The 13899-nt window shown below is 37.4% G+C and overlaps 1 protein-coding gene across 12 annotated transcripts in view; it reads left to right on the top strand.

The window, feature by feature from the left end:
• App (amyloid beta precursor protein) overlaps positions 1-13899 on the top strand; it is a 255064-nt gene that overhangs the window by 187505 nt on the left and 53660 nt on the right. For all 12 annotated transcript variants that reach the window (XM_004842236.4, XM_004842231.4, XM_087213534.1 and 9 more), the window contains 2 exons: positions 11102-11230; positions 12017-12116. In XM_004842236.4, the coding sequence (XP_004842293.1) occupies positions 11102-11230; positions 12017-12116 (229 nt within the window). The remainder of the gene's footprint in view (positions 1-11101; positions 11231-12016; positions 12117-13899) is intronic.

A 13899-nucleotide genomic window follows, 5' to 3' on the forward strand; every position in this document is an offset into this window, starting at 1 on the left:
ACCTCATTGGTGCATGCTTGGATTTGCCTTGGCATAGGAACAAACAATGATACTGGTTTTTTATCCAGTATCTTCCTCTTCTAATGCATCCATATTATTAAAAGTAAGAAACCCTGTGAATAGGGAAGGATGTTGTCTTAGTTACTTTTCTCATTGCTGAGACAAAATACACAATACCCAAAGTTAAAGAAAGGTTCATTTGCCCCACAGTTGTAGGGGTTTCTGTCCATAATTGGCTGGCTCTAAGGCAGGGTGGCATAGCAGAGGAGCTTCTCAGGCAGAAGACAGCAAAGCAACAAAGTAGCATGGAAGCGACAAGCAACAACATTAGTCCTCTTTTTGTCCCTTATATCCAGGCTACATGTTCTCTGGACAGGTAGCACTCACACCCAGGGTGGCCCTTCCCATTATCCACACTCAGAACCCTGTCAAACCAATCAGTGGAGTAATTTAGTACTCAAACACTCTAGATCCAGCCACCTCTGAAAAAGCCCCTCCTGTGACTGCATGAGGCTTTGGGAGGACATCTAAACACAGCCATAACAGGCATGAAAATCTGCTACCATTATCTGTGTCACTTTGTCCAAACTTCTGTGTTCAACCCAGTGCAGAGTTGTTTTCCTTGTGATGATCATTTTAAACTGAAGTCATTTTTGTACTTTTCTGAAGAAAATCTGACATGTTAATTTTGTAATGGGCTTTAAAACTTGCACTCGACTCCTAGCTTTAAAAAACAGGAGGATGTGATCCAAAGGTTCCCATTGAAGCTTCCTCAGTTTTATGCATGTTTTTAGTTTGGTTTTTAATTTTTTCCAGGTTTTTCTTGCAACAGTGAGAATGCATTTGAAATTGTGAGAGCTAAAATGACAAAATAAACTCAACTAAGATTATCTCAAGCATAGGGACATTCACTTCTCTTAAAGTGGATTTTTAAGCCTGCATACAAACATTTTATAGTTTATGTTATATGTTTAAGATTTCTTGAAATCTGAAGTATAAAACTGAAAATTGTGATTGTCAGGTAAAAGGGCCGAAAACCAAGACCAGACCAGGCCACAACAAGCCTTTATTAGGGAAATAGATCTGCTGGGCGGGCTATCTCTGAACAAAGGAGAGACAAAATCAATATGGCCGGGGCAGGGAGAGTCTTTTATAGAGACTGGGGTGGGGTTTGTTGGGGCTGAAGCGGGGTTGAGTGAGGTAGTGACTAGGGAATGGAGGAGCTGGTGACATCACTAAATGGTAGAAGGTGAGCAAGTATTAGGTTACCCTCTAGGTGGGAACAGGGGCATGCTGGGAAGAAGGGTTTGTTCTTTGGTGGAAGCAACCATCTTGGCATGACGTCACACAGGGGAGAGGGCAAGGCAAGATAGGAAGAGGGCAGCTACTATACATAATAGCTGCTGAGGTAGTGGGAGACCTATCAGTGGTCTTGAAACTATCTAAAAAAACAGGAGAGAATTGCTTTTTTTCTTGGTAAATAATTAACTTCTAGTAACAGTTTTGGAAACCACTAGGGTACAATTTAATGCTCCCTTGTGATCTGGAAAGATTAGGGTGCTCCCCATAGAGTGAGCCATTTACTTCCTTCTTCTTGGCAGTATTATACCCAAGGCTGTTAAAAGCTCTTGACAGTTCACTCACTCTCATCAGGAAATGGTTTAAGGCACAAGTGTCTATTATGATAAGACACAGGATTTCTAGATCAAACATAAAGCTACAGAGTGGAACAATCAGGCTGAGTAGTCATGTTTTAATATGCTTCCCGTGTGAACTGTCGGATAGACAGCTACATATTCAGGCATGACTGCCACTGACTGGTCCTACTCATCACCAGTCAATCAAATGTATGTCATTCATTCCATGTCCCAGGGAAACCAAATTTGAGAAAATTATGTAAAAGAACCAAATGGAAAAGATAATAATACATCTGAGAAGTACAGAATTTAATTTTTTAAGTTACCTTTTTAATGAAAGGCCATGACATATCCTTCAAAATTGCTAACATCAACCTGGTATTAAACACAAAAAGGCAATAAGTGATTATCTTTTGGGATTAGTGAAATTTGGTTTTGAATGATTTTTTTTTTAAGGGCAATGTGATTCCAAGGTGAATTTAATGCAAACTGAAAAGTACCACATCAGTTGTTAACGGATACCTTGTGATTCTGAGATAAACACTCTTTCAAAAACAGTAGTGACAATAAAAAAGATTGGATATAATTAGTCCCTCAGGGCAGATCTTCCATTTTCTTTACTCTTCACGGTAAGTTTTAGATTAGCCATCCAATGCCCAAGCCATGAGACATTAATATTAATGTACAAATATCTTGATTATGAAGCAAGAGGAATTTGCCAGAAAAACTGTTGCTAATTATAGAAAATTCAAAGACTTGAGGCCTATTGAAATTATATACATACAGGTTAAAAAGTGTTTCTTAGGGCCTGGGATTTAGCTCAGTGGTTCCAGTGCCTGCCTTGCAAGCGCAAGGCCCCTAGTTCCATCCCCAGTACCAAAAACAAAAGTGTTTCTTAAACTTTTTAAATCAGTATTCTTATGGATAATTTAATCTTAAATGTGAATGATATGGCAGTACTCTCATATTTAATAGCAGTTATTTTAAGAGAATTATTTCTGTATCCTTTAGAGATACCATATATTTTTATAGAGATATCAGGTATTTTTTTCTACCATGCTTGTATGAATATTTCTGCCTTTTAATTAAAATTTAGGAAATCCATCTTTGTTCTAGCATAATAAAATAAACCTCTCCAGATAATCAAGATTCCCTATTACTCTGAAAGAATAATATAGCTCTAGAAATAATTATTTCTCAGACTTGAGAAATTCTGTTTGGGCTACAAAGTTGTGAGGGTAATTATTTTTTTAACAAAATGTGCATGAATCATACACCAAAAGCAGAGCTCTTTTTATTTTCAACTTAAAATAAATGAAAATATAAAAATATGAAGAAGAGTTGGCTGTTTTTCTTTCTTAACTAAAAACAGTGTTCATTTTTTTAGGTGTAGGCATAACCACGATTTTATTTGGTTTGATTTATCTACCAACTCTTTGACATGGGTGCTAATCCAATTCTTCCTTTGCATTTCTAAGCATGATTCCTAGAAATATGTTTACATAGTTAGACCAACCAAGCAGAATCAGGCTGTTCATTTATTGAGGGCTGTCCTAAAGTCTTCTGAATTATCTGATGTCCCCAGGCTTTGCTTGTTATCAAGTAGACACTAGGAAGGAAACACTTATGTTGATGTACTTACGTTGATGTGCACAAAGCATACAGCACAGCCTGTGTCTGGGCTCAGACACAATGAGGAGGGCAGAGCTTATTCTGGGCTCCCAGGGCTCATTATCCCTGCAGGAAATGAAGCCTGGGGAATCCTCACAGCCTAGTGTGCTGCTGTTTCATTATCAAAAACATGGGATTTTCAGGGTAAGTTAAGAATATATTTCTAGATGTGTTTCTGAAGCATTAAGAAATGGCAGTGTTGAATGAAATAAGCAGCTGAAAACAAGTAGACATATTTCCTATGTAATTACCCATCTTAATCCAAGATAAGGATGAATTCAGTATTAAAATTCATGAGTGTCACAGAAGCCTATCTTTTAAATAATACCTTGGATTGTTCTTCAGTAATCTTCTAATCAGACTGACAGAGGACTTTCCTGTCTTGCTGTTTCCTCTCCCTACTTCTGAGACCTAAGCTGAGAATAGCCAAATGCCAAAAATTAAGGACAGCAAATGAGAGATGGAACAAGTTAAATCTGACACCTCTTCACAATTAAGAGCTGATATCAGTGTGCCCCAGAAGGATATTACTGTTATCCTCCCTTATGAATGGTTTTATTTTTCCATGATTTTTTACTTCAGTCAATTATGACCAAAAATTATTAAATGGAAAATTCTAGAAACAGACTATTTGTGTTAACTTTTATTACAGTATGTTATCATTACTCTTTTATTATTATCTATTGTTAATCTCTTCCAGTGACTGATTTATAAATTAAATTTTATCTTAGCTATTTATCTATAGAAAAATCGTAATCTACATGGGGTCCAGAACTCTGACATTTCAGACATCCACTGGGGGTCTTGAAATATATCCTCCACGGATAAGGCATGACCGCTGTACCTGAGCTTCAAATAACTAGAAATTTAGGCAAGGACTCCTAGAACACACTCTCATTTCTAACTATGCAGTTATGACTTTGGCAAGTCTTATTAGTTACTTTGAAGAATTTTCTTTAGCTTGGTCCATGTTAGATTCTCCTTGGAAGGCAGAATCTCCTCATGATCAGGAGAAGGAGCTCCCTGGTTGGACACTGACCCACTGTGTCACCGTGGGCCAGCATGTAACCTCCATAACCTCAGCCTTACTGATCCTTATGCCTCATCTGTAAGGTGAAAGGAGAAATTCTCCCTCTGTGATTGGACTGGGATGAATATGATGGGTTACCATGAAGAAAACACTTCAGACACTGTCTCCTTCCTAAAAACCAACACATGATGAAATGATTGCTTAGAGGCTGTGGGGTAGGAATTGGAGGCAAGGACTAACTAGAAGAAATATATGTGTATTGAGAGTCTGCAACAGACCAAGCATTCTGTTAGGTAACTTAACACAGAACATTTTACATTCTGTAGTAATCTCACTTTGAAAAATATTGCTGTCTGAATTACACAGATAAGAAAATTGAGACTTTCATGTTTATTTTTAAATGAAAGTTAAAATAATTAGGAAATGAGAATGTATGGTGTATGGAGATAGTGGAAGAAAATGAGACCAGATGTTAGTCAAAAGAAATGTCCTCTTCCCATTTTTAAACTGCGATTTGCTTTATATAACGTCAAGGCCAGTCTGGGACCATAGCATACTATACTTACTTGTCGGTGACAGTCCTTTCAGGACAAAATCCCTTACAGAAATATTCATAGGTGAGTGATGGGGGGGGGGGGAAGAGGTTATAAAGACAGGAAGACCTTGTTTTTTGTTTAGGCAGGGGGAGGTTTGGTGCCAGAGATTGAACTCAGGACGGTGCTCTTGCCAGGCAAATGCAGAACCACTGAGCTAAATCCCCAGCCCAAGTCCTTATGTTTTTAATTGAAGTATGTTTTCTTATTTGAGCTCAGAAAAGGAAAAAAATTCCATTTTCTTCAAAATAATAAAACTTTTCAAGAGAGAGATGAAATAAAGCAACTAAGAGAACACAGTAAGCCAATGAGCTATAGTAGTGAGGGCCGGCAGAAACAGCAAGGATAAATGGAATTAGTACCATGCTTTCTGTCTCCAGCCTTGGAAATATAATAGTATTAGTACTAAAGGGATGTTTTTGCTAATATTTTTAAGTTCTTTATAGATTCTAGATCATAGACCTTTATCAGAGGAACACCTGGTGAAAATTTTTTTCCCACATTGTCGGTTATCTCTTCATTCTGTTGGTGGTTTCTCTTGCTGTGCAGAAGCTTTTTAGTAAGAAGAGATCCCACTTGTTGATTGTTTGTGCTAGTTCACAGGCAACTGAGGTTTTGTTCATAAAATCTTTTCCTACACCGATGTCTTCAAGAGTTCTACCTAACCTCTGTTCCAGCTGGTTCAGCATTTCTATTTTAATATTTAGAGCTTTCATCCATTTTGATTTTAGTTTAGTGCATGGTGAGAGATATAGATCTACTTTAATCTTTAGCAAGTTGAAACCCAATTTTTCCAGCACTATTTATTAACAAGGCTATCTTTCCTCCAGTGAGGCTGTTTGGCTCCTTTGTAAAAAATGAAGTGGCTGAGTATGTCTGGCGTTGTTTCTGCATCTTCTAATCTGTTCCACTGGTCCTCAGGTCTGTTTCTTTGCCAGTACCATGCTGTTTTTTTTATCACAATAGCTTTGTAGTATAGTTTCAAGTTGGGGGTTGTAATACTCCCTGCCATGTCTGTTGCCTAGAATTGCTTTTGCTATTCTGGGTCTCTTCTTGTTCCAAATGAATTTTGGGATTGTTTTCTCAAGGTCTGTGAAGTATGGTGCTGGGATTTCAGTTGGTATTGCATTGGATCTATATAGCAATTTTGGAAGTATGGCCATTTTCACTATGTTGATCCTTCCTACCCAGCAGCAGGGGATGTCTGTCCATTTTCTGATATCATCCTCAATCTCTCTTTTCAGAGTGCCATAGTTTTCAGAGAAGAGGTCTTTGATTTCTTTTGTTACGTTGATTCCTAGGTATTTCAGTTTTTGGAGGCTATTGTGAAAGGAATTGTTTGGCCTATTTCTGTATCAGTGAGTCTGTTGTTCGTGTAGAGGAAAGCTATTGATTTTTGTGTGTTGACCTTGTATCCAGCTACTTGACTGAATTTGGTTATTAGGTCTAGAAGACTTTTGATGCAGTTCTTGGGGTCTTCTATATAGAGTGTCATGTCATCTGCAAATAATGACAATCTGACTTCTTCATTTCCTATCTTTATTTCTTTTATTTCTTTCTCTTGTCTAATTGCTGTGACTGTTTCCAAAACTATATTGAACAGGACTGGTGATAGTGGACATCCTTGTCTTGTTGCCGATTTTAGTGTGAAGGATTTCAGTTTTCAACCGTTTAGTATGATATTGGCTGTTGGTTTTTCATAGGTGGCTTTTATCAGATTGAGGTAGACACTGTCTATTCCAATTTTTTGTAGGGTTTTTATCATAAATGCGTGTTAGATTTTGTCAAATGCTTTTTCTGCATCTATTAAGATAATCATAAGGTTTTTGTCCTTGGTGTATTGATATAGTGTATTGCACTTATTGATTTGCATATGTTGAACCATCCCTGCATCCCTGGGATGAATCCCACTTGATCAGGGTGTATGATCTTCTTGATGATCTTCTGCTTTCTATTTGCCAGTAACTTATATAGGATTTTTGCATCTATGTTCATTAGTGAGATTGGCCTATAGTTCCCTTTTTCAGTTGGATCTTTCTCTGCTTTGGGGATCAAGGTAATGCTTGCTTCCAGGAATGAATTTGGGAGTATTAATTCCCTTTCAATTTCATTGAAGAGTTTAAACGGTAGTGGCAGTAGTTCCTCTCCAAATGTCTTATAGAATTCAGTGGTGAAACCAACAGGACCTGGGCTTTTCTTAGTTGGTAAGTTTTTAACTACATTTTCAATTTCATTGGTTGATATTGGGTTGTTTAGAATTTTTAGGTCTTCTTCATTCAACTTTGGTAATTCATACATATCTAGGAATCTGTCCATTTCTTCTCTGTTTTCCATCTTATTGGCATGTAGGTTCTGGAAGTATGTATTGATGATCCTCTGGATTTCTGCTGGGTCCCTTGTAATTTCATCCTTTTCATTCCTAATTGCATGGATTTGGGTCTTTTCTTTCCTTTTTCTGATAAGTTTGGCTAAGGGTTTATCAATTTTGTTGAGTCTTTTGAAGAACCAGCTCTTGGCTTCATTGATTTTTTTTGTATTGTTCTCTTAGTCTCCATTGCATTGATTTCTGCTCTGATCTTTATAATTTCTTCCTTTCTATGGGCTTTGAGTTTGTCCTGTTCTTCTTTTTCTAAAAGCTCGAGGTTCAGCATCAGGTTAATTGGGCTCCCTCTGTTTTCCTAATGAGTGTTCACTGCTATGAATCTCCCTCATAAGACTGCTTTCATTGTGTCTCATAGATTCTGTTATGTTGTACTGCCATTTATTTGAAGGAACTGTCTGATTTCTTTAATTTCCTCTGTGACTCATTGGTTATTCAGAAGTGTGTTGTTCAATTTCCATGTGTTTATGAAGGTTTCGCAGTTTCTTTTGCTGTTGATCTCCAATTTCATCACACTATGGTCTGATAATATACAGGGGATAACTTCAATTCCTTTGCACTTACCTAAACATGTTCTATGAGTGAGTATGTGATCTATTTTGGAGAATGACCCATATGCAGTTGAAAAGAATGTGTGTTCTGATTTTGTGGGGTGAAACACTTTGTAAACATCTGTTAAGTTCATTTGTTCAAGAATTTGATTGAGGTCTAGTATTTCGTTGATTATTTTTGTCTAGTTGATCTATCTATTTGTGACAGTGGGGTATTGAGTTCCCCCACTACTATTGTATTAGTGCTTATATGATTTTTCATGTCCGTTAATATTTGTTTTATATAGTTGGGTGCAGTAGTGTTCGGTGCATAAATATTTATGATTGTCATCTCTTCCTCTTGGATTGTTCCCTTTACAAGGATGTAGTGTCCTTCTTTGTCTCTCTTAATCAGTGTTGGTTTGAAATCCCCTTGATCTGCAAAGAGGATAGCTACTCCTGCTTTTTTTCAGGTTACTGTCGCATGGACTATTGTTTTCCACCCTTTAACTTTCAGTCTATGAGTTTCTTTTTGAATTGTGTTTCTTGTAGGCAGCATATTGTTGGATTTTGCTTCTTGACCCATTCTGCCAGTCTATTTCTTTTGACTGGTGAATAGAGACCATTAACATTGATGGTTATAACTGATATGTATTGACTTATCCTTGTAGTGACTTTTTCTTTTCGTTGGATTCTTCCCCTTTGCATTTAATTTCTTGTCCTGCCTGGTGGATTCATTCTGCTGGGCTTCCTGGGATTGTTATCCTCATTGTCTTTTCCTAGGATATTGTCTAAAACGTTTTTTGGAAAAGTGGTTTGGTATTCATGAAGTTCCTAAGGTGCTCTTTGTCATGAAAATATCTTATTTCTCCTTGAATTTTGAAAGATAGTTTTGCAGGGCACATTAATCCGGGTTGGAGGGTGTTTTCCTTTAGGGCTTGAAATACATCACTCCAGGCCTTTTTTGCCCTGAGGGTTTGTGTAGAGAAGTCTTCTGTTATTCTGATAGGCTTTCCTTTGTGTTTGATTTGTTTCTTTTCTCTAACTGCTTGTAGAATTTTGTCCTTCTGTTGGGCTTCTGGAGTCTTAACAATTATATTCATGTGTGAAGATTTTTTTTTTTTTTTTTAATCTCAGCTAGTTGGAGTCCTATATGCCTCACTTATGTGTATGTCAAGTTCTTTTCCCATGCTTGGGAAGTTTTCTGCCATCACTTCTGTTAACAAGGCTTTTTTTTGTCATCTGCACTGTCTCCTGTTTCTTCATTGACTCTGATCAGTCTTATGTTATTATTCTTTGCATCGTTTAATGGCTGCTGTATTGATTTCTCGTGGTCCTTTAGAATTTTAAAGAAATTTTTCTTTTCCTGGTCACTAATTTCAATCTTATCTTCTAGAGCTGAAATTCTGTCCTCACATTAGCTCATTCTGCTGCGTAGACTTTCAATGGAGTTTTCAATCTTCTGGAAATCTGTTGGCATCTGTTTTATGGATTCTGTTTGTTTCCAGTGTTGCGATTCCATCATGTTCATCAGCTCCTCTATTTTTTATCTGTGTCCACTCTGAATTTATTAATCATGTCTTTCACTATGGGCACAATCTCTGCTGTTATCTGAGAAATTATTTCTGATTTCATTTTTTCCACATCCCTTTTGTTGCCAGTTCAGAGAGTCCAAGTGGTTGAGTATCAATAGTGTTCCGTCTCATTTCTCTTTGTGGTTCCTGTAGGTGATCTGGAAGTCTCGTTTTGAGGCTTGTTTATGTGTCTTCTCATTTCGATGGGGGCAGGGTGTTGCTGCTGGTGCCCACATGGCTCACCTTCTCTGGGCTGGGTGCAGTGCTATGGCAGCCTGGAAGCCTCTTCTTCTGAACTGGGAGCGGTGCTATCGGGACCGGGAAGCCTCCCCATCTCGGCTGGGAGCAGTGCTATGGCGACCCAGAAACCAGGAACACATTTCTTCTAAGGATAAAAGAAAGGAAATCATTCAGGCAGATGAAAGCAGGTTTCTTTTGTTGCTGTTGTTTGTTTCCATTTGCTTTCTCAAGTATGGGAGTCTGGAATCTGTGGCCAGCACAAACAAGGATGGAACATCATTGCTGGGCCAGGCACCATTATTTTGGTTCCCAATAGAGAAAAACAACAAGACCGTGTCTGGGCTTATAGATCTCACATAAGGCATACTCAGAAACATAAATAATTCAACATATTATGCTGAATGTAGTAGTAGAGATTTGTGCAGCATCTTATCCTAGCATAGAGAAAAAGCACCAAACTATACCTGCGGTAGCAGGGAAATGACCCCTAAGTCAACAAAGAAGAAGGGGCTCATCCCATCATATATGCAAAGCACAATAAAATCACTTAAGCCAGACACACACACACACACAAGCACACACACCATTTGCGCGCACCACATGCACACACCATCTCTGGGAGTAAATTCTAGACCTCCCAGCTGGTTTTCAAGATGCCCATGACACATTAATTAATAGTAAGGAGGTCTGCACAAATGGCCCCCACTTTTGTTCCTGACATGAACATTCATAGGTGCCTATTTTGTTTTAATGTAGAAGAAATGTGTATCTTTGTAAAATCACACAGTATAATACCAATATCAATGGAATTACTGAAGACAAAGGGACCTCTCTCCTTTTTTCTATTAGGATGAATTTTTTCATGTACAACTGGAATAAGAACAAAATGGAACCTATTAGAAAGCACTAGGAGCACTTAAGAAGAAACTTAATTGTTGCTGAAACAATGAGAATCTGATGACTTAACAAGAACTTCATTAAATTTCAAAGTAAAATAACTACAATTTAGCAATGGCCTTTGTCCTAAAAAGATACAGTGTCTCAGAGATTTGTTCTTTCACCTACAAATGAGTATGAGTTAAATTGCCTATTACTTTTCTTATTTCTATTATTGTACCATTATATTACTGGGATGGTATTATTTCTGCCACGTTACTTCTATAAGATGTAGACTATACCCTCATACGTTTATCCTCTGAATATTTTGATAGGATGAGAAGAATCTCACTGAAACCTGGTGGATCTAAAATCTATTCTCCTTCTATAATAAAATGTTCCCATTGGAGAAGAAAATGTTGATTGAGGAGGACAGTCATCATGGATGTCAAAAATGCTAAATGCTCTTGTAGCCAAACAAAGTGCCCCAACTAATTACTCATTAATAAAGAAATGGAAGAAATATTTTAGGTAAACTTGAACAAAATGCTCTCATTATTTCCCCTACAGCCTCGTCATGTATTCAACATGCTGAAGAAGTACGTTCGTGCTGAGCAGAAAGACAGGCAGCACACTCTGAAGCATTTTGAACACGTGCGCATGGTGGATCCCAAGAAGGCTGCACAGATCCGATCCCAGGTAAGCACTGAGTGTCAGACTCACCACAGTTTTGACATTCCAGGGTTCTTGCTTCTTGAGTGCTATAGAATCTTCAGGTGTTCCCAGAAGCCCCTGGGAGTGTGGCATCTCTATGGCAAGAGCTCTTTAATGCCTGGCAAATTTTCAAAGTTTATCTTAGAGTAATAGCTTGCTGGATATCTTCTGAGTTATGCAAATTATATATAGAAATACAAAAATTTAGTTCCACCTCAGCTTTTACAAGGAACCATTTAAACTGCCCACCACAGTGAAGAGAAGAAAACCTCTACCCTTGGCTCAACTAAACTATGGCAGGCAATCAGAAACTCCATTGCCACCACAATGTTTGAATCTTTAACTCTCTGGTTCCCAAAAGTTGATAATGGAGGTCAACCTCGAGAAATCTGAAATTTTAAAATATTTATCCTTAGCACAGAATGACCAATCAAATTGAAATGTTCTATCTGTCAGAAAATTTACAAAGGCATACATTTAGGATATCAGCGGCTATTTAGGAACCCTTGGTAGTAGGAATCAAAGATGGCATGGGTGGTCTTTTAAATTAATTGCTACAAGCCTGTACTATATAAGTACTGCTATGTTTAAAGATAAGTCTTAGAGTTGAGCTGAAAGTTAGAGAACAACTAAAAAAAGTATATAGATAGATAGATAGATAGATGTCCTTTCAGTTAAATATTTTAGAAGTTTTCATCTGCTGTTCTTATTGAGGAAAGTAACTTCCTGTCCCAGAGAGTGCTTACCTGGAGTTGACTTCCTTGGGTGCAGGTTATGACACACCTCCGTGTGATCTATGAGCGCATGAACCAGTCTCTCTCCCTGCTCTACAACGTCCCTGCCGTGGCTGAGGAGATTCAGGATGAAGTTGGTAAGTAAGCACTTCTTTTCAGGCTGTGTCTGTAAATACATTTTCCCCTGGAGGAGAAGTCAGGGTGATTTCTGCATTGGAGATCCCCAGTTTTCACATGTATGTAGCATATGGCCTTTTACCATGTAACTCTTACAGGATGGAATGTCTCTCACCTTTGCAGTTGCATCTGTTCTTAATTCTCTTTAGACTGAAGGGTGTTACTTAATCATAGAATATTTGTGTTACAATAAGCCACTTATTACAGAATAATACTGACAATTAATAATACCAGCAATTAATTTTCTTAACTTATCCAATCTTGTTGGTATATCCTTGCTGCTTAATATTTAAGGGGAAAAGAACCCTTTTTTTCTTGCTGTAACATTATGAGTAGCCCCATTTTACAAACGAAAAACTTGGATTTAAAATTTAAGTAACTTCTTTGCCTGTGTCCCACCCATCCTAAGTAGCATGGCCAAAACACATAGCTGTGACTTGACCTTGAGGTTTTTATTATATTCAGTAAATCATATTCTCTTTGATTGGAAAAAAATACCATTAGTATTCTCTAGAGCACATTGTAGTATAAACTTAGAGGACATGGATTATGAAAGTTATTTTGAAATAATCATACCCTGACAAGGAATTAGACTAACAATACAGAGAATTACCATGTATCCATCACCCAGTTTCCTGTGATGACATCTTGCGTAACTATAGTTAGTATGTTTGTTACCTAACCCAGGGAACTGGCAGCATGTGGCAACTGCCTTCTAATATTCTAATTTTCCCAATGATGTGTTTAATATCTCATATGAGTAGGTTCTCCCTTTTTTGTTTTTCTGGGGAAGGAAATAAAGTATTAAATAACATGATTCTACAATAGCCTCCAAATTCCTGTCTTCATAAAGACACGTAGATGACAATTGGCAGAAGTACATCTTTCATCATAAAGCAAATGTATGTACACTAGAGATTCAGTGCATAGACCATCAGCAAGTAAGCAGTTGTACATAGCATATCCTTCTCTATAAAGAATTCTGCCCTTTGTTAGTTGAGTTGCAAGTAGATAAAGCTTGTCATCTGTAATCAAAGCAACTATGATACTGTGGGTGAACACACACCCATTACAGAAATTCCTGAAGACTCTGCTGAAAAGAGCAGTTGGCTTGCTTTTATACACTTCATGCCAATACTATGTCTCACTTTCTAATGTAATACTGTCCTATAAATGTTTTTTATATTACTGTCAAATATGCAGCATGTGTCCAGTGAATATGGTCTGTTTAGTATTGAGTATTAATGGATGGAATCAAGTACACTTCAGGCTATACACTTGCAAAAATAGCTTCATGTGTCATCCATGCCTTTGTTCAGAAGAGGGAATTCAATATTGAGCAAGGTTTTTTAAGGATTCTCAGTGGAGTATTTAATTTACATCATGCATAGGGAACACTAATTCCAATTAGTTTTTCATTCTATTAAATTTCTTTAAGAAATGAATATACTTATTAGATATATTTGGAAGATAGAAATCAGCAAGGGACTTTTAAAATATTATGTATAAAATAAATATAAGAAAGGCCTCCAAAAAGTTTTACAAGAACAAACCAAATAATTTATCACATTATTTTTTTTTTGATACCAGGGATCGAACTCAGGACCTTGAGCTTGCAAGGCAGGCGCCGGAACCACTGAGCTAAATCTCCGGCTATCACATTCTTAATGAACTGAAGCTAAAATTTCCTAGATGAATGTATTTTTTCCTTCTTGTTGCTGTCTTGAGCCTACTTTCATATAT

Source organism: Heterocephalus glaber, unplaced genomic scaffold (genome assembly GCF_053883595.1).
Source record: "Heterocephalus glaber isolate CG9 unplaced genomic scaffold, H.glaber_assembly_v1.0 deba00000122, whole genome shotgun sequence".
In the NCBI taxonomy this organism is placed as follows: Eukaryota; Metazoa; Chordata; class Mammalia; order Rodentia; family Bathyergidae; genus Heterocephalus; species Heterocephalus glaber.